A 25,014-nucleotide genomic window follows, 5' to 3' on the forward strand; every position below is an offset into this window, starting at 1 on the left:
CTACCTGCAGGACTAGTTCTACTCTCTGAGTTAACATGGCACATTTTCTGAGTATCTTCCATTAGACACTTTATGTGATCGGGCAATCCTCTTGCTGTATGATTGTAAACATTTGTATGAGGAGCTAGGAGCTCAGGGAGAAAGAGTGATTTGCTCAGTGCTACAGTGAGCTTATCTTCAGTGTCAGGTCTTACCCTCTGAAGCCCACAGCTGTATCTTTTCTCTTTGCTGCCTGGGAGGGACCAATAGCAGCTTCCTTATGACATTCTCAAATTCCTTCTAAAACTCTGATCTCTGTGCCCGGCCCCATTTCCAACAATGATTCTTACTTTTGACGTTGCTCTAGTGAGGCTGCTCATCTTATCCCACTCCCCAGACTCACGGCCCTCATTTCAGGTTTCAACTACATTCCTGTTTGCCCATTGGAAATATTTTTTCTCTCTCTTTTTAAATGTTTATTTATTTTCCCTTTTGTTGCCTTTGTTGTTTTTTATTGTTGTAGTTACTGTTGTAGTTTTATTGATGTCGTCGTTGTTGGATAGGACAGAAATGGAGAGAGGAGGGGAAGACAGAGATGGGGAGAGATAGACACCTGTAGACCTGCTTCACTGCCTGTGAAGTGACTCCCCTGCCGGTGGGGATCCAGGGGCTCAAACCAGGATCTTTATGCCAGTCCTTGCGCTTTGCTCCACTTGCGCTTAACCTGCTGTGCTACTGCCTGGCCCCCTGAAATACTTTCTCTTTAGGGCCCGGGTGGTAGCACACCTGGTTGAGTGCACATGTTACAATGTGCAAGGACCCAGGTTCGAGCCCCCAGTCCCCACTTGCAGGGAGAAAGCTTTGAGAGTGGTGAAGCAGTATTGCAGATGTCTCTCTGTCTCCCTCCCTCTCTAGTACCCCCTACCCTCTTAATTTTGCGTGTCTCTATCCAATAAATAAATAAAGGTAATAAAAATACTCTCTCTTTTACTCTCCTTACCCACTCCTTTTCCACCTCACAAACAAGTCAATGCTTCCTCATCTAAGAACAGTTTCTCCATGATTTTATCTTCTATGATTGTTGGCTTTCTATATAGCATAGGCTACTTTCACCACACCTTGTGATTCTATTTCCCAATTGTTTCATATGTGTATTTTATTTCCACAAGACTACAAAGCCTGCTAGGGAAGAAAGCCATATGCTTCTTTTTCCTCTTTGTATCCTTTTAAGTCTACTTCAGTGTAAAAATACACATGTACTCTTGGCAAAATAAATGGATAGTTCTTCTCTCTTTTGGCCTTTACCTGTTTTATGGGCAGGCTCCCTGTTTCAGAGATGAAATTCCCAATATTGTCCTTGTAAAGAAAATAGCCAGAGACAGGAGTTTTACATTTTAGGCCAAATCTACTCAATAGAGTACTTGCAGGTCTTCTGCTGTCAAGGACAACTCAGTCTTGGTCAGATTTTCCTAGGCTTTTGTGGGTTTACAGATTTTAATTGGCTTACCTGTTTAAGGTGTTCACTGAGGGCAATTCTCAAGCTGCCGTTCCTTCGGTTTAACATCTCACAAGTCATGAGGGTGTAGAAGATGGCGGTACACACCAAGGGCATGCAGAAATAGAACCCAAACAACCACCAGTCCTTCACGTCCTGGTAGAACTGTCAAGTGAAGAAAAGAGACAGAGAGAGAGAGAGAAAAAAAAAAAAAAAAAAGGAAGGGCTTTAGGATGGGAATGAATGGTTGGTTCAGAGCCCCGGTAGCTCCAAATCTTTTTTTATTATTTTATTTTACTTTTTGCCTTCAGGGCTATTTGTGGGGCTCGGCGCCGGCACTTCAAATCTACTCTCCTGGCGGGTGGCCATTTTCTCCATTTTACTGGATATGACAGAGAGAAATTGAGAGTAGGGGGAGATAGACACCTGCAGACCTGCTTTGCTGCTTGCAAAGCATCCCTCCTGCAGGTGGGGAGCGGGGGCTCGAACCCGCATCCGTGTGTTGGTCCTTCCACTTTGTACTATGTGTGCTTTTTAAAAAAAATATTTATTTATTTATTTATTTATTCCCTTTTGTTGCCCTTGTAGTTATTGATGCCGTTGTTGTTGGACAGGACAGAGAGAAATGGAGAGAGGAGAGGAAGACAGAGAGGAGGGAGAGAAAGACTCCTGCAGACCTGCTTCACTGCCTGTGAAGTGCCGTCATTGCAGGTGGGGAGCCGGGGGCTCCAGCCAGTATCCTTTTGCGCGTCTTTGCGTTTTGCACCACGTGCGCTTAACCCGCTGTGCTACCATGTGACTCCCATACTATGCGTGCTTAACCGAGTGCGCCACTGGCAGCTCCTTGGCTGTTTCTTTTCTGTGTTGGTATCTTTCCACTCTGGCTGTGGTAAGAGGCTCAGGGGTGGTTCACTTAAACTGGAAATGCCAGAAATTCTCCAGGCTTCTTAGTAGACCATGAATAACCTACATTAAGAAGTTATCCTAGAGCGGGGATAGATAGCATAATAGCTATGCAAACAGACTCTCATGCCTGAGGCTCTGTCAAGTCCTAGGTTCAATCCCCTGCACCACCATAAACCAAAGCTGAACAGTGCTCTAGTTAAAAACAAACAAAAAAAAGGGAGCCCAGCGGGGTAAGCCACGTGGTGCAAAGCTCAAGGACCCACCTGCAGGGGAGTGGTGAAGCAGGTCTGTAGGTGTCTATCTTTCTCTCCTCCTTTCTGTCTTCCCTTCCTCTCTCCATTTCTTTCTCTCCTATCCAACAACAACGATGACAACAATAAAACAACAAGGGCAACAAAAGGAAAAAAAAAAGTTAGCCTATATGAATCCCTATGTCCACAGCAGCACAAGACAAATATGGATTCAAGCTAAGTGCCCATCAACAGATGGCTGGGTAAAGAAGTTGAGGGATATACACTCAATGGAATGTCACTCTGCCATTAACAAAAAAAAAAAATGTCATTGTGCCTTTTAGAGCAGAATGGATGGAACTGGAAGTGATTATGCTCAGTGAAGGAAGTTAGGAAGTGAAAAGTAGCCACTACACGGTCTCACTTGGGGATCATAGATAACCACGACAAACACACTTGCAAAAGATAATAATTGTGAAGACTACAGAGGTTATCAGAGGAATAACAGGAGGGATAAGTTGGGGACATCAGCAGTGGATTCTGCTTAGTGTGGTGGCACTGGACTTGGGTGATCCTAGACACATGCATCACCAGTGTAAACTGTACTCATAACACTTTATATTGTAAACTAATGTTAATTCAGTAAAAATAGTATCCTGACATCTTTTTTAAAAAAATAAACAACACAGTGGAAGAGCCCAAATCAATACAAAGAGTTCTCAAAGCTCATAAAATATGATTTTGATACAGATTACACAGTTATGTGTATCTCTATGAATGAGCCTCAAAAGTCTGCCAGGGTCTGGTTTACTGCTAATACACCACCACCACCACCACCACCACTCCTCCTACTGTTGTGGTTAAAGCGGTCCTTAATGTCAACGTCTTTTTTGGAAACAGGAAGGCCAGGAATGGCTTGTCAGTGTCACTTCGGTGACTTGTGAGGTAACCCTTTGCCTGGAATGCCTGCTAAGTGACCTTGGAAGCAGCCAGTGTGAGTCATCAATAACCATCTCCTCCCTCCAGCTTTTAACCACCACCACCTGGAAACTATTGAGGTGCAGTGTCTCATCCGATGGCTGTTTAGCATTATCTCCCTGTGGGCAGGGATTGTAAATAGTGGGCTGATTCGTGCTGTGTCTTTGTGAAGGAGAATAGCTCGCTCCCTATAAAAATGGAAATTGGGAAATTGTACCCAAATTCTTCCTCCCACTCAATCCATCACCAGTGTGGGGAGCCAGGCTTTTCTGTTCCTTCCTCAGTTTCTCCAGCTTGTTTATTTACTCAGGGTAATGCATCTGTCTGCAATAGTTCAGTTCCCACAGTAAAAACGACCTTGCTGCTCAGTGTCTGAATATAGAAAGAGGCCTAGTGGGCTCCATTTAGAACATGTCTAGGAAAGCGATCTATAAATGGCATCTCAGGAAAAACGTTCTGGGCAGGGGTTCTTCACTATTTTTATGTCATGGGCTCCTGCTTAAGTCTAAAATTTCCTCCTAAGAATATTTTCACATGGACGAAGAAAAAAGTAAGATCACAGAAAAAAGTAAGATCACAGCAGACATGAAACAGTCATCAACATATTAAAAATCAGTTCTAATACTGAATACTGAAGCAATGAGGACAAAGATGTTTCAGGGCTGGCTGGTGGCGCACAAAGTAAGAAGTGCTAGGACCCAGACAGACATGATCTGGGTTTGAGCCCCCAGCTCCCTCCCCACCTGTAGGGGGGACACTTCACAAGTGGCAAAGCAGGTCTCTTTCTCTCTCCCTCTCTATTTCTCTCTGTCCTATCCAATTGTGTGTGGGGGGGATGGCCATCAGGAGCAATAGATTCAGAGCGCCAGCTCTGAGTCCCAGTGATAGTCCTGGAGGCAGAAAAAAAAAAAAGAATAATTAATGTTTCAAGATCATACAACTATTCCATAGTATGAAAATGCCTGCTATGCACAATTTATAATAGACAAAACCTGGAAGCAACCCAGGTGTCCAACAACAGATGAGTGGCTGAGCAAGTTGTTGTCTATATACACAATGGAATACTACTCAGCTGTAAAAAATGGTGACTTCACCATTTTCACCTGATCTTGGATGGATCTTGAAAAATTCATGTTAAGTGAAATAAGTCAGAAACAGAAGGATGACTATGGGATGATATCATTCTCTCACAGAAGTTGAAAAATAAGATCAGAAGAGAAAACACAAGTAGAACTTGAACTGGAATTGGCATGTTGCACCAAAATAAAAGACTCTGGGGTGGGTAGGGGGAGAGTACAGGTCCAAAAAGGATGACAGAGGACCTAGTGGGGTTGTATTGTTATATGGAAAACTGGGAAATGTTATGCATGTACAAACTATTGTATTTACTGTCGAATATAAAACATTAATTCCCCAATAAAGAAATAAAAAAAAAGAAAATGCCTGCTATTTCAATCAGTGAAAAAAAGGGCACATAGTTAAGTACTATTGTGGTTTGTTGCTTACATGTGTAGTAGGAGAAAATAAGTTTCAGTTCTATATAAGTGAAAAAACCATGTAATTTCCTTTTTGATCCCCCCCTCTTTTTTTTTTTTTTTTTTTTCCTTTCTTGCAGCACTACACAGTTCTGACTTGTGCTAGTGCTGGGAATCCAGCAGGTTCAATCAACCTGAGACCTCAGAGCCTCATGCATGAATTCTCCTGCAGAGCCACTGTACTATTTCTCTAGCCCTCATGTAATTTCTTTCTCATTCAAACTGATAGGACTCTGGATTCTAGCCTTGGGTTAAGCATGGACTCCCAGAGAAGCTGGTTTAGTCAGATGCATTTACATAGTTATTTTCCCATCTGTATCACACTGCAGAGAAAGTTTGGTGCTGAACTCTTTGCTTCAGTGCATCGCAAACATTCGTCTAGAGAAGCCTGTCTTTCAGTGCACTGTAAGCTGGGGTTCGTACCCACAGAGGATACAGAGGGACTGGAAGATGACCCATGAGGGGACAGCACAAAGTCCCCAACCACCTGTGACAGAGGTCATCCATTTTTTAAAAAATATTTATTTATTCCCTTTTGTTGCCTTTGTTGTTTTATTGTTGTAGTTATTATTGATGTCATTGTTGTTGGATAGGACAGAGAGAAATGGAGAGAGGAAGGGAAGACAGAGGGGGGAGAGAAAGATAGACACCTGCAGACCTGCTTCACCGCTTGTGAAGTGACTCCCCTGCAGGTGGGGAGCCGGGGGCTCGAACCGGGATCCTTAGGCTTTGTGCCACCTGCACTTAACCCTCTGTGCTGCCACCTGACTCCCGAGGCCACCCATTTCTTTTGGGTTCATGTCATCAGTAAGTGTATGGAGGAGGGTTTATGGCCACCCTGGCTAAAGTAAAGTAGAGGAGAACAGAGTGGAGCAATGGGAGTGTGTGCACAAAATTAGAAGACAAAAATAGATCAGGAGGAGAAAGAGAATGTTGAACCTTTAAACTTGGAATGCAATCTAAAATGCTGTCTGTTCAAACTCACACCCATTACTAGCCCTGCCTGAAGGGGGAAGGCACCCTCTGCTTCCCTTTCTCTCTCTCTCTCTCTCTCACTCCCTCATTGGATACAGACAGGGAGAAATTGAGAGGAGTGGGGGAGATGGAGAGGGAGAGAGACAGAGAAACACCTGCAGCCCTGCACCACCACTTGTGAAGCTTTCCCCCTGCAGGTGGGGACCAGGGGCTTGAGCCTGGATCTTCATGCACTGTAGTGTGAGCACTTAACAAGGTGCAACACCGCCTGGCCCCTGCTTACCCACTCTCTAAAGGAAACTCAATTGCTATGAAATAACCCTCTTCATTTTGTCTAGCTTGAATAAGTTTTTTTTTTTTTTTAATACATACATATTGACCAAAGCATTGTTCAGCTCTGGCTATTGGTGGTGCCAGGTATTAAACTTGGGATCTCTAGAATGAAGTTCTGTGCTATCTCCTGGATATGTATATGTATATGTATATGTATATGTATATGTATATGTATATGTATATGTATATGTATATGTATATGTATATGTATATATCCATAAACATACACATAAACAGCACATTGTTTCATTTTTTGTGTTAGAGAAACACAGAGGGAGGGAGAGAAGAAGAGAAGAAACCAGAGGACTGGTCCACCATCCGTGGAGCCCCCCCAGTGAAATCCACCTCTGTGGAGCTCTCATGTGACACCTTGGCTTGAACCCAGAGCCTTATCACAGCAGTCCATGGGCTCACCAGCTGAGCTCTCTCCTGGGCCTCCTTCTAACATTAAGCCTCTTCCCTTTAATATTTTCATCAAGGACATCTGGATTCTTTATTCACATCGACGAGATTCTCACAGCTGTTTACTTTGTTTTCTTTCTTTCTTTTAAAAAATATTTTATTTATTAAAAATAAATAAAGAAAATAAATAAAGGAGGGGAGGGAGAAAGAACCAGACCTCACTCTGGTACATGTGCTGCCAGGGATTGAACTCAGGACCTCATGTTTGAGAGTCCAATGCTTTATCCACTGTGCCACCTCCTGGACCACTTTACTTTGTTTTCCACTAAAACTCAGTAGATTAGTAAAAGACGTAAATTTTACTGGTGCGCTGGTTTCATGGCATTTTTCATCTCAAAACAAGTTTCCAAAAAACCAATCTTTTTTTTTTTTTTTCAGAGAATTTTTCTAGCTAGGAAAGCATACCTTGAGATATCTGTAAATAATTCAAGGTGAAATCTGAGCAGCAGTAAACTTAATCAAAGTACTAATATGCTGATTGAAGAGAAATGCCTTTTTTTGGTTTTCCTCCTCAGTCCACACGTGGCTAGGATTACCAAGGAAACACGCCCTTTTAACATTTTCGAATCTATTCAGGCAGGCAATAAAGCTTTTCAGAGAAACAAGAGTGGGGGCAGGTGTATCAAACAACAAGTGACTATATTAAACTGGAAGCCTTTTTTTTTTTAATGCAGTACCATGAATGAACTGAGGGTCATGGATGACACCCTCCTCTCTGGCCCAATATTAAATTCTGCATTGTGTGAGAGAACGATATTTTAGGGGGAAAAAATGGAACTAGGGGGTAGTTCACCAGGCTGAGCACTTGCCCAACAGTGTGTGAGAATCTGGGTTTAAGCCCTAGCACCACATGAGAACACCATGCATAGCACTGGGGAAGCTCTATGGATGGTGCTGCTATGTTGTGACGTCTCTCCTCCTCCAATTTCTTCTCCTCCCTCTCCCTTTTTCTCTCCTTTCCCTTCTCCTTTTTTTTTTTTTTTCCAGCTAGGCAAATTTTGCTGGGGTTTCATGTCATTGTTCCTGGTGTCCCCTCCCCTCCCCTCCCCTCCCCTCCCCTCCCCTCCCCTCCCCTCCTTTCCTTTCCTTTCTTTCTCTCCTTCTTTCAGATAGACGGTAAGAAAAAGAGGGGTGAGCAACTAAGAGAGAAGGAAAAACACCATAGCACTGCCCCACCTCTTCTGAAGCAGTCCCTTTGTATGGCACCCCCACTTGGTTGCTTGGGGCTTGGTATCTTCTCGTATGGTAAAATGTGCACTCTGACAGGTGAGCTACTGTCCTGAACCCGCTGTATTTCCATTTTCTCTAGAATGATAATACTAATAAAACATAGACTATGGTTTGTTTTGGTTTGGAGAGGCACACTCAAAATTCTGGGTTCATTTCTTCCTCACCATGATAACACACATCAGCAATCTGTCTATCATCTATCTATCTACTTCCCTCTAATTACTCTGAATTATTTGGCATTGGACAATAATTTTGCAAGAGTGAAAACGCAACCTTTGTGTTTGTAAGACTAACCCTTGGTGCGACATCTCTCTGTCTCTCAAGTCATTGTGGAACCTTCGTCTGAACTACCAGAATAAGCCAGCAAGTCTGGGTGGTATAAATGAAGACTATCCCCTCTGTATCATTAGTACCTCCATGAATTTCGACGTGGCATTGAGCATGCAGGTTTTGTGCTGTTCTCCCCTGTATTCAAAGGGCACCATGACAAAGCCAATGGCTTCAGGGATGGCCAGGATGAAAGAGAGGATCCAGATGGAGACGATCTCAATGGCAGTGACCAAGGGGATCCCGATTCCCTGAACCCGGCTCCAGGAAGCTACTGCTCTGTACCTGGAAAGACAGAAGAGGCTGATGGCACCAAGTTGCTAGGAAACTTAAAGTTTATTTCAACTGAATATAAATTAGGAATCTTAGGGAGCATTTTTCCTCGACCAGCAACCAACTATTGACTTTTAAAAGGAACTTCCTATGAGTCTGGTGGAAAAACAATCCTTTGGGGCCAGGTGGTGGCACATCTGATAGAGAACACACATTACAGTGAGTAAGGACCTGGGTTCAAGTCCCTGGTCCCTACCTGCATAGAGGAAACTTCACAAGTGGTGAAACAATGCTGTACATCTCTCTCTTACTCTTCCTCCCTCACTCTCTCTTCCTCCTCTCTCCCCTTTCCCTCTCAATTTCTCTGTCTCTATCTAAAATAAGTCAGCAGTAAATAAATAAAATATTAAAAGTAGCTTATTATTTTCCATATATTAAAAAAAACCCTGAATGCCTATGAGGAGGATGTAGCTATCCTTAAATGAATATTGGCCATAAACCTTCCATCATATCTCTTCCAGCCTCACAATATGATCATGGCAGGCTTGTACCAAGTGGTATTTTCTTTCTTTCTTTCGTCTTCTTCTTTTTTTTTTTTTTTTTTTTAATTTATTTTGCCTCCAGGGCTATCGCTGGGGCTCAGTGCCAGCACTATGAATACACTGCTCCTGGAGGCTATTTTTCTCATTTTGTTGCCCTTGTTGTGGTTGTTATTGTTATTAATGTTATAGCTGTTTTGTTGGATAGGACAGAGAGAAATGGAGAGAGGAGGGGAAGACAGAGAGGAGGAGAGAATGATAGACACCTGCAGACCTGCTTCACCGCTTTTGAAGCAACCTTCCTGCAGGTGGAGAGCTGGGGAATCGAACTGGATCCTTATGCCGGTCCTTGCGCTTTGCGCCATACGCGCTTAACCTGAGGTGCTACCGCCCAGCCCAAGTGGCATTTTTAGTAAGTAAATAATATTGGTAAATGGCAAAGAACAGCTATACCTCTCTCACGTATGGTCTTGTGCTAGATTACGCAAAACTGAGCCAAAGATACCTTGGTTCCTTCTCTTTAGGGTTTACCATCTAGTATAGAAAGAAGTGAAGCAGGCGCCATCAATGTATCTGAATAAGGATTTTAATCATAAGTGACACAAAGTGTCACTAAGAGTGTGCTCACCTTGTGCCTTCACACTTCTCTGATAATGACCACATTTAAGCGTCAAGACTAAAGGACATTCGGCTTCAGGAGCTCTATGCTCTGGTGCCAACTGCACTAGACTTACTGTTAAGAAGAGACCTGTGATGTGGCATGGTGTTTTTTTGTGCCTTTATTCTTGAGATTTTTGTTGCTGTAGTAATGGAAGGAAGCATTCTCTTTTGGCTATCACTAGTGGCAGCACAAGGCCATAAAGAGGGGCTGTGTGGTGGTGCACCTGGTAAGGCACAAGGACCCCTGCGAGAATCTGGTCAAGCCCCCGGCTCCCCATCTGCAGGGGGATGTATTTTCACAGGCAGTGAAGCAGGTCCGCAGGTATCTATTTTCTCCCTATCTCTGCTTACTTCTCACTTTCTTTCTTTCCAATCAAAAAAAAAAAAAAAGGCCTCTAAGAACAGTGGATTTATAGTGCTGGCACAGAGCCTCAGAAATAACTCTGGAGGCAAAAACAAAAACAAAAAAAGAAGACTATAAAGCAGAGAAAGCCATGGAAGACAGGTGCATGTGGATTCGCAGACATGCATTTAATGTGGAAGAGCTGTCTGTAGTCTATGGCAAGAAACACGTGGTCCACATCCTCCAAGGTGAGCCCCTACCACTCACACTCACACTCACACTCACACTCACACTCAGTGCTCTGTCCCAGTACATGATAAGGAACACCTGTGTAAGTCCAACTGCAGAAATCACACTACCTGCTTCTTCACTGCCACGGCCGGCAGAGCAGAACCAACAGATTGGGCATGCACAATGGGGCCACTTGGCATATACATAGCATAGTATACTGGAGAAATGTTTGCAAAAGCTCGATAGGTTAAATGAAATAGGTGAACACTGAGAATCTTTTTTTTTTTTTTTTTTAAAGTCCAGATTCATTCCAAAGGGAATAAAATACAGCTATGCAAACAGACCAAGAAAATCTTTTTCCAATACAGCCAAGATTGCATTATAAAAGTTATGGTTATTTCCAGTGGGAGAAAGGCTGCTATTTATTTTGCTTTCCATTTCTGTTTGCTTTTCTTTGTTGCCTGATTAGCCTGGTAGCCTGAGGTCCAGTAAGAGCTAAAAGGAATGGAGACGGATGTCTCTACCCCAAGGCTGTTAGTGGATTGTATCTGCTTTTTCTTGGTTCAGTTATCAGGAGAGGTGCCTGAAATGAAACACAACCTCTTAAGAGTGTAAGAAGACTTTCTTTTCCATCACAGGCAAGATTGGAGATAGAAGGTGGTTTAAGTAAGAAAATGTTGACAGGCTCTTAGGATGGATATATTCAGAGAACAACTTTATTTCATCATGAGCCACGAGTTCCCCAGAATATTTAGTATTTATAATCAAATGTAAACTCAACATTTCAAGTAAAGTGAAGTCATTTTTAGTGCCTAGTTTAGCAGGTGATTCATGACTAGCTTGCTCCTTCATGAAGTCATATGGCCAGGATTGAGGACACTTCCCGTTTGCAATCACACTGATCTTGCCAGTGTCTCCATGAGAAGAGAGAGCAGCTACAAAGTCAAGGAGAAACCATTCTCTGTGATGACTGGGGGTGGGGGTGGGGGTGGGGGGAGGGAGGAGAGTGAGAATGTCCTTTGCAGACATAGATGCAAATGTAACAATCAGTAGGATTTCCAGTAACAAATATCAGGAAGTCCCAAAGTGGTTTTATCTGGAATATAACAATAACACACACACACACACACACACACACACACACACACACACACACACACACACACACACACACACACACCAATATGCTCTCCTCACTAGGGTGATTATAGACAGCCTGCAAGCAAGCCAGTGTGTGTATACATCTGGTCTCTCTTGTCCTCCTGGAAAATCTGTAATGTTGAAATAACCACAAGTAGATATTCCAGAAACAGTCCTCTTTGAAATGCTTTCTTCACTGGATTCTGTCACATTCTCTGGGTTTCCCTCTGTCTTTAGGTCCCTTCTTATATACTTGGCTGGATTCTGCCCACTGTTCATATTAGCAAATTAATGGGTTTCCCTTTAGTCATTGAATTTCTTAAACAAACAAAAAATATTTATAATTTTTCATTTCCACCAGGGTTATTGCTTCTTCTTCTTCTAGCGTTTGCCAGAGTTATTGCTGAAGACTGATGTCTCTGCATGGCAAATCCATCACCCCTGGTGACCATTTTGTTTTCCTTTTTTTGACAAAGACAGAAAGAAATTGAGAGGGAAGAGGGGGTGAAGAGGGGAAAAGAGAAAGAGAAAGACACTTGCAGCATTAATTCACTGCTTATGCCTGTAGGTGAGAACCAGGAACACGTGTGTGCCCTATCAGATGCACCACAGTCGGGCCCACCACTGAACTTGAACTTTTTTTTTTTTTTAAGATTTTACTTATTGGAGTCAGGTGGTGGTACACTTGGTTGAGTGCACGTTACAGTGCAAATATCGATTTATTTTAGTTATAATCTATGTCCACCCCTGCCACAGGTGTCGAGTAAATAAATATATGTAGGACTGCGCCTTGTGTCTGATTATTTCTTCATCCATGCATTTGTTTCTACAGGCCCAAGCCAACAGCACACTGCACTTTGAACATTTTTTAAAAAGATTTATTTATTTATTTATTTATTAATGAGAAAGATCAGAAGAGGGAGACAGAACCAGACATTACTTTGGTACATGTGCTGCTGGGGGATTGAACTTAGGACCTCACGCTTGAGAGTCCAATGCTTTGTCCACTGCGCCACCTCCCGGGCCACGAACATTTTGTTTTTTTTCAATTCAATTTTTCAAGCCATCCCAAGTTAAGCAACTGATTTATAAAGCTAATACTTTTAGAATCTGAGAACCACATGATTTATAAGCCAGGGGGAACCTCTGGGCTGATCTTTCTCCCTTTTTATTCAACTTGGGAACATAAACACTGACTGGCATGAGACCAAGTCTTCTGGTCCTCAGTGAATTTGGGGAGACTGAGCCAGGGCTATGGCCTTCCACCTCCCATGGGATGCTCTTCCCATGACATCACCTTGTCCAAAACACAACAATAAATTATTTGTTTTATTTACATAGAGATGCTTTTAACTGCATATTTCTACAAAGAGAGTTTTACATGTCTTCAAGGCCAAAGCCACTTAATGCTTATTTATTTATTTGTTTATTTATTTATTACCTTTTGTTGCCCTTGTTGTTGTAGCCTTGTTGTGGTCATTGTAGTTGTTGTTAATGTTGTTCATTGTTGGGTAGGCCAGAGAGAAATGGAGAGAGGAGGGGAAGACAGAGAGGGGGAGAGAAAGATAGACACCTGCACCCCTGCTTCACCGCCAGTGAAGCGACACCCCTGCAGGTGGGGAACCGGGGCCTGGAACCGGGATCCTTACACTGGTCCTTGTGCCTTGCGCCACGTGTGCTTAATCCGCTGCTAAACCGCCGGACTCCCAATGCATGTTTTCATACCCATAGAGGACAGCCATTAAGGCAGAAGTTATTATCATATACACTTTGGAAGCGCACAGGCAAAAATTAAATTCAAAACATTATTTTAGCAAGATCTACTTTTTTTTCCTATTTAAAAAATTTTATTAGTGATTTAATCATAAGATGACAGGGGTATAATTCCACACCATTCCCATTACTACAGCAAGATCTACTTTTATATTTTCTTTGCCCATTTCTTCTCTCTTGTCTATCTCTCTGTCTCTCTCTCTTACCACCACGGCTATCTTTGTCACTTGGTGCCTGCACTATGAATACAGTTTCTGGTGGCCATTTTTTCTTTTCTTTTCTTTTTTTAATTATTTGATAGGCTAGAGAGATATGAGGGTGGGAAAGACAGAGAGGGAGAGTGAAAGAGAGAGACCTGCAGCACTTCACTTGTGAAGCCTCCCTCTTGCAGGTGAGGTGTGGGGATTTGAACTCAGGTTCTTGTGCATGTGCTCCCTGCTGAGTGTGCCACTGCCCTCCCCCACTTCTGTTCGCTACAATTTTATTTCAGCTGCATTCATTTTTTATTAAAAACCCTAATTTTTCTATTGTAGGCATGGCATCGATCTGCTTAAGTCTTCCTCCTATACTCACATAGTTCCTAGTGTATCAAGGCTGTGAACATGCTTATAAATGTTTGTACATACTTATTTTTTTTCTCCTTTTGAAAGATTTTCCTGAATTAATTATCTCAAGTGGGACTGCTGAATCAAAGGAATGAAAAGTAGTTTAAGTACCTTAATCTTCCTTCCTTCCTTCCTTCCTTCCTTCCTTCCTTCCTTCCTTCCTTCCTTCCTTCCTTCCTTTCTCCCTCTCTCTCTCTTTCTTTCTTTCTTTTTTTTGCTTCCAGGGTTATTCACAGGGGCTTGATACCTACACCACAAGTCCACTGCTCCTGGTGGCCATTTTTTCCCATTTTATTACACAGGACAGAGAGAAATTGAGAGGGGAGGGGAAGATAGAGAGGGGGAGAGAAAGACGCCTGCAGACCTGCTTTATCACTTGTGAAGCAGATACCCCCCTCCCCCCCCCCAAGCCCTGCAGGTGGGGAGCCGGGGATTTGAACTAGGATCCTTGCAATGATTATTCCTGCGCTTCGAACTATGTGTGTTTAATGTGTGCCACTGCTCAGCCCCCTTAGTGATATTTCTACCGAGTGCCTGTCAAAGCCTGCCTACCTTAGACTGGAAGGTTTTAATGCCAGTGTTGCCCTTGATGAGATAAAGCTGCACTTGGGCTTCACCTCTGTTCACCCTGAACACAGACAGGCCCGTCTGGAAAGCTTGCTGCACTCTCTGGGCTCCCATGTGATAAACAAGCCAACTGACACACAGAGACTTGGAGGCAAAAATTGCAGCAGGAAGAATTTCAAAGAGAAAACAGTAATGGACCGAGGATCTCTAACAGCATTGCTTCAGCACTTGCGAAGCTTCCTGTGGTGTTTGGGGGCTTGAACCTGGGTCCCTGTGCATAGTAACATGCTCATTCAACCTGGTTTACTACCTCCCAGCCCCGTTCATAAAAATAAATCTTTTCTTCTTTTCTTTTTAAATTTTTTTTTAAAAAAATTTATTTGTTGGATAGAGACAGTCAGAAATTGAGAGGGAAGGGGGTGACAGAGAGGGAGAGAGACAGAGAGACACCTGCAGCACTGCTTCACCACTTGTGAAGCTTCCCCCCTGCAGGTGGGGTCTGGGGGCTCGAACCTGGGTCCTTGCACACTGTAACACGTGCGCCAACCAGGTGCGCCACCACCTGGCCCCAATAATTCTTTTCTTTATATTGCCGTCAGGGTTATTGCTGGGGCTTGGTGCCGGCACTATGAATCCACTGATGTTGGGGGCCATTCCTCCCTTTTATCTATCTTATTTGATAAATCAGAGAGAAATTGAGAAGGGAGGGAGAGATAGGGAGAGAGCAAGAGACACATGCAGACCTGCTTCACTGCTCATGAAGATTCTCCCCTGCAGAAGGAGATGGGGACTTGAACCCAGGTCTTTCCACATAGTAATATGTGTGCTCAACCAGGTGCGCAACCACCTGGCCCCCCTGACCTCCCTCTTAAGAGAGAGAAACCAGGCATGATGGATTATGAGACAGCTGCAGATATTTGGCTGAGTGCTTCAGCTGGGTGGGCTTGAGTCTACCCAGACAAATTGACTTCAGTTGGATGAGCGCTGGGCCTGTGCCTCAGGTCTGGTCTCTCTAGAGGCACTACAGGCCTCCCTCATCCTTCACAGTCCCTCTCCCCCCACAGTCCTGAGACTGCTATGGAGGATGTACAGAGGGGCATGGACTCTATGAGAGAATTCAGACTTCCAGCTGTTCCTGCCAAGGGGACAGTCATGTGAGAGCTGGCCCCTTGGGATGAATTCAGCTGCCAGCTGATGTCCTTTGGGAGTCTGGGTCAAAGTGACAAGGAGCAGAACTGTACACATTCCTGCCCTCCTCAACATGATGAGTTCATAATAAAAATGACTGTTGTTTCAAACTGCTAAGTTCAGGGGGTAGTTTATTATTAAAAAAAAAAATGAGGTGGCAGAATTGACCAACCACCTAATTTTGACTATTGAATGAAGATTATCCAAGTTGTCTCCCAGATGTTGTTTTACTTTCTGTCTGTCCCCAGATTCTCCTTGTGCTCAGTCACTCCTTTCATGTCTTCAAGGAGAATAAAACCACTTCCAAAGATAAAAACCAGTTGTTTCTTTTTAAATCACTTCTTCTTTTTTTTTTTTTTTTGTACTATGATAAGCCTTTGAGATAATCAGAGAGCTCACTAAGCAGTGATTTAAATGCTGGGATATATATGGGTCAGGTAGATGTGGTAAACATCTAATTATATTTATATACTTTCTTCAAGTTTGGGAGATACTCTCTGACCTGACCCAGCTTCCTACCCCTATTCTCAACTCTGACTACATTTTCCCAGACAATATGTTAGATATCAAACTCAATAAAAAATAGCTGAAGTTGTTGGCCCTTAGGAACATACCTAAAATAGACTTCCGAGCTTCTCTCCACTTTAAGGTTCTCTATTCTCATTAGCTCTAGTTCTACTTTTTTGGTTCCTGTTTATTGTTTTACCTTTCTTTGCTTCTTGCCACCTTTCAGCCACCAAGTTGCAGATGCTACTATATCATCTTGACTTCCCTGGGCAGACAGTCTCATCAATGTGTCCCAGAACCTCATGTCTCCAGAGCCCTACCCCACTGGGGAAAGACAGAAACAGGCCGGGTTTATGGACTGACCTGCCAATGCCCATGTCCAGCAGAAAAGCAAACGCAGGCGCCAGAACTCCCATCTTCTGAACCCTAAAATAATGTTGGTACATAGTCCTAGAGGGGGCTGGCAATGTTAGGGCAAGATGACCAGAGGGTTCTGAAATCCAATTCCACCAAGACTCAGAGAGAAAAGGGGAAAAAGGGAAGGAAATTCAGAAGTAGCAACAGGTATAGGTGTGATTTAGAAAGAAAGGGAGGGCAGGACCATAGCAAAAACGGGCAAGTATATATAAATAAAGTTATAGAAATAATCGTCAACCCATATCCATGACTTTGGGAGAACTACCACAGTTTCTAGTGGAGGGAACAGCAACACAGAACTCTGGTGGTGGGGACAGTGTGGAATTATACCTTTGTTGTCTCATAATTTTGTAAATTAATGTTAAATCACAAATGAATAAACAAATGCTGGGATGTAGCCCTGACACTAGCTGTTCAGTCTGAAATAAATCCAAGTTGCCTTCCTAATAGATCTTTGCAAAGTTCCCAGGTGCCTAATTACACATCAATCCTGGAGTAGCTGTTTAAAGAGTTTTTTATCTTTATAGCCTTCTTCCCCAGGCAACTTTTAACTACAAATGACCCTGTACTCAGACTTCTCTCTTCTTCTTCTTTTTTTTAAACTGCTCTTACTCACATCATTTTTCACTTTTAACAGGAAAGCTATCTAACTTTACAAAGAACAGCAATGAATCCCACCTCTTTCCCTTCTCCTGACCCCAAACAAACCTCAAGTAATGTATAAAGCCTGTTCCTTTTATCATGTGCAAGAATGCTTACTGAGGTTGTTGTTGATGGCTGGTTACTCCTACTTTGCTAGGGAAGCCGTATTCCTTTTAGAATAGAGCATTCCTTTTAGAATGTAGCATTATGAAATTATTTGGCTAATTCAACTGGGTACAGATCAAATTTGTTTTTAAATTTCCTTCATTTTTTTTTCAGTTTTATTAGTTTCTTAAGTGACTGAAGAGGTGAAATAAAAATAAACATGTAAAACTTGGACTGGAAGAAGAATTGATGAAAATGTTAACCTGAGACAAGTCCAGTGCTTTCTCTCACATTTTCCTTTACCTCACTAAGGTTGAAGTTGATAGGGAGAGAACTAGACCCTTTCCTTCATCTCACAGTATTCCATATTCATTGAGCAGTCAATAAAACAGTAGAGAAATTAATAGGACTTGGACATGTGGATATTTTCATAATCTTTCCTTTGGAAACAACAAATTATATCTATAATATTGTTTTTGTTTTGCCTACAGGATTCTCACTGGGGCTCAGTGCCTGCATTACAAATTCACTGCTGCTGGAGGCCATTTTCCCCCCCATTTATGTTGCCTTTGTTGTTATTGTTGTTACTGCTGTTGGATAAGACAGAGAGAAATCCAGAGGAGGGAAAGACAGAGAGGAGGAGAGGAAGACAGACACCTGCAGACCTGCTTCACCGCTTGTGAAGAGACTCCTCCTCCTACAGGTTGGGGGCTGGGAGCTCCAACTGGGATCCCTACTCAGGTCCTTGGGCTTCACACCATGTGCACTTAACCTGCTGAGCTACTGCCCGGCCCCCCTATTATATGTTTTTTTAAACCTATATAAAAAGTATGAGACCAGTCCTTGAGTAATAACTTGATTCAATTTTAAAGGGGAAACAGGGAATCAGTCCTGAGCTGCAAATAGTTTTTTTAACAGGTTCCAGTGTTTCTCTCTCTCTTTTTGATAAAGTTTTTTTTAAAAAAAATTTTATTTCATTATTTATTTTCCCTTTTGTTGCCTTTGTTGTCTTTTTTTATTATTGTTGTTTTAGTTATTATTGTTATTACTGATGTCGTTGTTAGGACAGAGAGAAATAGAGAGAGGAGGGGAAGACACAGAGGGGGGAAAAAGACAGATACCTTCAGACCTGCTTCACCGCCTGTGAAGCGACTCCCCTGCAGGTGGGGAGCCGGGGGCTCGAACAGAAATCCTCACGCCGGTCCTTGCGCCTTGCGCCACATGCGCTTAACCCAGTATTTCTCTTTTTGCTCCTTCTTTTATTGAAAAAGAAAAGGGGGGACACTTTTCTTATTTTTAGTGGATTATAATGCAACAAAATCAGGACTCTAAACAAGTGACTTCTTATCTTCAGGAATTATGGTGGTACTGAGCATTGAACCTAGGATCTTGCAGATTCAGGCGTAAAAGTCCTTTACAAAGCCATTATACACATTTCCTGGTATTTCTTTCTTAGATTGTCATGATTTTCTTCCTTTCCTCACACAGACTTCTTAATAACTCTGTTATAATAAAAAGTGTATTTTGATATTTTCACAAGGAGACACAGTCACATCTTTACATATGCAGCTTGATAAACAACGGAGCAGTTTACTAATGTAACAGATACATAACTAAAAGGGTTTTGATAATATAATGCTTTGGACATAAGGAAAAGTGGGATTACTGGGATGCCAGAACTAGAGAAAATGAAATGAGAATTCATTAATGAATAAATATATATTTTAAATATTCAGTTCATTTTTTTAAATTTTATTTTTCCTTTTGTTGCCCTTGTTTTTTTATTGTTGTTGTAGTTCTTGATGTAATAATTGTTAGATAGGACAGAGAGAAATGGAGAGAGGAGGGGAAGACAGAGAGGGGGAGAGAAAGATAGACACCTGCAGACCTGCTTCACCACCTGTGAAGCGACTCCCCTGCCGGTGGGGAGCCGGCTACTTGAAAAGGGATCCTTACACCAGTCCTTGTGCTTGGTACAAGCTTGTGTACTTAACCCACTGCACTACTGCCCAACTCCCACTATTCAGTTTTCTAAGGAATGGTCACTTATCTCCTATTTAATCAAGCGGAAGACTTGTTTGGTAAAGCTTTTCTGTGGTGCTCTTAACCTTTAATATGATGTAGAAGAAAACCACACCACACACACACACACACACACACACACACACATACACACACACACACACACACACCAAGATTTCTTAAGAATTATGGAGAATTCTGCTTATAGAGATTTTTTCTGAATTTTGTGTTTACCACTGAAGTGACAGTGTTTTTGCTAGTTGCATCACTATTATTTTAGACTAATGGAATTAAATTTGTTTTAATTTTAGCAATATACTTGTTTTTAATAACATGACTAAAATTTTGTTTTGTATCTCATACTTATTACTTTAAACTTACAGCAAGGATATCATTATAGTTTCCAGCAGAATGAGTATTTCTATGTCTTAACAGTAGCAAATTTTCTCCCCCAAATTGTGTTAAGTACTAGAATATTTGTGAACTATTACAAGTTCTTTAAGAAAACAAGCCCTTTCTGATAAAATCAGATTGTCAGAATGTGATACAGAAAAAAATGGAAACTGCTTCTAAACTGTAGAGGTCAACCAAAATGAGCACTAAAAAACACATGTAAAAGCTTACATTCTGGGGATTCGACTTCGGGAGGCGGAGCTACGAGCAGCAGATCGCTTTCTCTCCTCTCCTCTCCTCTCCCGGATCAACTAGGAATACCAAAGGAGACCACCCGGACCGAAACAAGACAGGACTAGAATGACCACAGAAACCCAGTAAATCACCCGTGAGTACAAACACGCGTGGCTGGTGACAGAGAGGAGAGAGGGGCCTAAGGAGAGATTAAGTGACTGCTAACAGTTCGACAGTTTGTCAGTGGAGACACCACCTCCAGTCTGCTCCACCAACAAGGGGACAGCTGAAGGGAGGAAAGGACTCCCCAGAGACTCACCAAGTACAACTCTGAGTCTCCATTGCTACTACCCTCAGAATCTGGAGCAGCAACAGGGAGGGACACCAGGGCACAGAGATCTAACCGGGAAACTTGGGAAAGACCTATACCTCGGTGGCATAGCTGAAGGGCTGTGAAAGTCTCTTTGCATAACCACTGGATTATCTCTGCCACACCCTGCTTTATCTCTTGGTCAGGAGTCATTGATTAAGCCAAGAAGCCTATTGATAGTTTAAAAGCCCTCAGGCTACCATAGCCTAAAGGGGAAAAAAAAAAAGGCTTTTACACCACTGAACTCCAACTCAGGGATTGAAAAAACTGTTAACTTATATAAAATGGTTAAAACAACAAGAAAAAATAATGGAGACTCGAACCAGGACAAGAGTCCAGCTAAAAGTCCTCCAGAGGGCGAAGCACAAAACAACGAGTTCAACATCCAAACATTAGCTAAGGAAATAATAACAGGAGTGAGTAAAGAATTTGAAAAAATTGTAATCAGAACTGCAGGAACAACAAATGAGAATATGGAAGAAAATTCTAATAATCGCATGGTTATTAGAGAGCTGAAAGCTGAAACTGCTGAGCTAAGAAGGCAACTAGCTGAACAAGCTAAAACAGTATCAGAGCAGGGCAACAAAATAGATGAACTCCAGAAAGCAGTAGAGGGCAGAGAGAATAGAATCAATGAGGCTGAAGACAGAATTAGCAAGATTGAGGATGAATTAGAGACAACTAAAGAAGAAGTAAGAGACCTCAAAAAGAGATTAAGAGATGCTGAAAACAACAACAGAGTCCTATGGGATGACTTCAAAAGAAACAATATACGCATTGTTGGCTTACCAGAGGAAGAAAGAGAAGGGGAGGAAGAAAGCGTTCTCCAGGCCATAATAGCTGAAAATTTCTCTAGTCTAGACAACACCAAAGACATAAAGATTCAAGAAGCCCAGAGGGTCCCAAACAGAATTAACCCAGACCTAAAGACACCAAGACATGTCATACTTAGATTGGAAAGGAATAAGGATAAAGAAAGGATCCTCAAGGCTGCAAGAGAAAAACAAAGAGTCACCTACAAAGGAAAACCCATAAGATTAGCAGCGGACTTCTCCATACAAACACTACAGGCCAGAAGAGAATGGCAAGATATCTATCGAGTGCTCAATGAGAAAGGCTTTCAGCCAAGAATACTATATCCTGCTAGATTGTCATTCAGACTAGATGGAAGCATCAAAACCTTCTCAGACAAGCAACAGTTGAAGGAAGCAACCATCACCAAGCCTGCCTTGAAAGAAGTTCTGAAAGGTTTCCTATAAACAACCAGACCACCACAAATAGAACATATATCAAAACACTCTAAAACTCTACAAGAATGGCGTTAAAATATCTTCAATCTTTGATATCAATAAATGTGAATGGCCTGAATTCACCTATTAAAAGACACAGAGTAGGAAGATGGATCAGAAAACACAACCCAACAATATGTTGTCTACAGGAAACTCACCTAACGCAACAAGACAAACACAGACTTAAAGTGAAAGGATGGAAAACTATCATTCAAGCCAATGGCCCACAAAAAAGGGCAGGAACAGCTATTCTCATATCTGACATGATAGACTTTAAAATAGATAAGATTAAAAAAGATAGGAATGGACACTACTTAATGCTCAGAGGATCAGTCAATCAAGAGGACTTAACAATTATTAATATCTATGCACCCAATGAGAAGCCATCTAAATACATCAAACTTCTACTGAAAGAGCTACAGCAATATATTAACAGTAACACAATCATAGTAGGGGACTTCAACACCCCACTATCTCAACTTGACAGATCATCCAGGCAGAAAATCAGTAAAGACATAAGGGAGCTAAATGAAGAGATAGATAAACTAGAACTATTGGACATTTTCAGAGTCATTCATCCCAAGAAACTGGAATACACATTTTACTCAAATCCACATGGATCATTCTCAAGGATAGACCATATGTTAGGCCACAAAGACAGCATCAGCCTATTCAAGAGCACTGAAATCATCCCAAGCATCTTCTCAGACCACAGTGGAATTAAACTAACACTTAACAATCAACAAAAGATTAGTAACAGTGCCAAAATGTGGAAGCTCAACAGTACACTTCTTAACAACTTCTGGGTCAAAGAGGAAATCAAGGAAGAAATCAAAATGTTTCGAGAGTTCAATGAAAATGAAGACACAAGCTATCAAAATATTTGGGACACAGCTAAAGCAGTCCTAAGAGGGAAGTTCATAGCTATACAATCACACATTAGGAAACAAGAAAAGGCACAAATAAACAGCCTGATTGCACATCTTAAAGACCTTGAAGAAGAACAACAAAGGAACCCTAAAGCAACCAGAAGGACAGAAATTACTAAAGTTAGGGCAGAAATAAATAACATTGAGAATAGGAAAACCATACAAAAGATCAATGAAAGTAAATGTTGGTTCTTCGAAAGAGTAAACAAAATCGACAAACCTTTAGCCAGACTCACAAAACAAAAAAGGGAGAAGACCCAAATAAATCGGATAGTAAATGAAAGAGGAGATATCACAACAGACACTGCAGAAATTCAACATATCATGCGAGGCTTCTATGAACAACTATATGCCACCAAGTTAGAGAACCTGGAAGAAATGAATGATTTCCTAGATACCTACCAACTTCCAAAACTAAGTAAAGAGGAAGTGGATAACATGAACAGGCCCATCACAGCTAACGAAATTGAAACAGTTATCAAAAATCTTCCCAAAAATAAAAGTCCTGGACCAGATGGTTTTACAAATGAATTCTACAAAACTTTCAAAGAAGAACTAATACCTCTACTTTTAAAAGTCTTCCAGAAGATTGAAGACACTGGAATACTCCCTGCCAGCTTCTATGAAGCCAACATCACCCTGATACCAAAAGCAGACAGGGACACAACCAAAAAAGAAAACTACAGACCAATATCTCTGATGAACATAGATGCGAAAATATTGAACAAAATTCTAGCCAACCGGATACAGCAGTATATCAAAAAGATTGTCCATCATGACCAAGTGGGGTTTATCCCAGGCATGCAAGGTTGGTTTAATATACGTAAATCAATCAATGTGATCCACCACATCAACAAAAGCAAGACCAAAAACCACATGGTCATATCAATAGATGCAGAGAAAGCCTTTGACAAAATACAACATCCCTTTATGATCAAAACACTACAAAAAATAGGAATAGATGGAAAATTCCTGAAGATAGTGGAGTCTATATATAGCAAACCTACAGCCAACATCATACTCAATGGTGAAAAACTGGAAGCATTTCCCCTCAGATCAGGTACTAGATAGGGCTGCCCACTATCACCATTACTATTCAACATAGTGTTGGAAGTTCTTGCCATAGCAATCAGGCAGGAGCAAGGAATTAAAGGAATACAGATTGGAAGAGAAGAAGTCAAACTCTCCTTATTTGCAGATGACATGATAGTATACATGGAAAAACCTAAGGAATCTAGCAAGAAGCTTTTGGAAATCATCAGGCAATACAGTAATGTGTCAGGTTATAAAATTAACATTCAAAAGTCAGTGGCATTCCTCTATGCAAACACTAAGAAGTAATTGAAATCCAGAAATCAGTTCCTTTTTCTATAGCAACAAAAACAATAAAATATCTAGGAATAAACCTAACCAAAGAAGTGAAAGACTTGTATACTGAAAATTATGAGTCACTACTCAAAGAAATTGAAAAAGACACAAAGAAATGGAAAGATATTCCATGCTCATGGGTTGGAAGAATTAACATCATCAAAATGAATATATTACCCAGAGCCATCTACAAATTTAATGCTATCCCCATCAAGATCCCAAGCACATTTTTTAGGAGAATAGAACAAATGCTACAAATGTTTATCTGGAACCAGAAAAGACCTAGAATTGCCAAAACAATCTTGAGAAAAAAGAACAGAACCGGAGGCATCACACTGCCAGATCTCAAACTATATTATAGGGCCATTGTCATCAAAACTGCTTGGTACTGGAACATGAACAGACACACTGACCAGTGGAATAGAATTGAGAGCCCAGAAATGAGGCCCCACACCTATGGACATCTAATCTTTGACAAAGGGGCCCAGACTATTACATGGGGAAAGCAGAGTCTCTTCAACAAATGGTGTTGGAAACAATGGGTTGAAACATGCAGAAGAATGAAGCTGAATCACTGTATTTCACCAAATACAAAAGTAAATTCCAAGTGGATCAAGGACTTGGATGTTAGACCAGAAACTATCAGATACTTAGAGGAAAATATTGGCAGAACTTTTTTCCGCATAAATTTTAAAGACATTTTCAATGAAACGAATCCAATTACAAGGAAGACTAAGGCAAGTATAAACCTATGGGACTACATCAAATTAAAAAGCTTCTTCACAGCAAAAGAAACCACTACCCAAATCAAGAGACCCCTCACAGAATGGGAGAAGATCTTTACATGCCATACATCAGATAAGAGTTTAATAACCAACATATATAAAGAGCTTACCAGACTCAACAACAAGACAACAAATAACCCCATCCAAAAATGGGGGGAGGACTTGGACAGAATATTCACCACAG

At 41.6% G+C, this 25,014-nt stretch overlaps 1 protein-coding gene across 1 annotated transcript in view; it reads right to left on the reverse strand.

Moving 5' to 3' along the window:
* Positions 1-25,014, reverse strand: part of EDNRA (endothelin receptor type A) — a 90,047-nt gene that overhangs the window by 11,417 nt on the left and 53,616 nt on the right. The window contains exons 4-5 of the mRNA XM_007528168.3: positions 8,537-8,735; positions 1,487-1,639 (exon numbers count right to left, since the gene is read on the reverse strand). Of these exons, the coding sequence (XP_007528230.1) occupies positions 1,487-1,639; positions 8,537-8,735 (352 nt within the window). The remainder of the gene's footprint in view (positions 1-1,486; positions 1,640-8,536; positions 8,736-25,014) is intronic.

This window comes from Erinaceus europaeus, chromosome 19 (genome assembly GCF_950295315.1).
Source record: "Erinaceus europaeus chromosome 19, mEriEur2.1, whole genome shotgun sequence".
NCBI lineage: Eukaryota > Metazoa > Chordata > Mammalia > Eulipotyphla > Erinaceidae > Erinaceus > Erinaceus europaeus.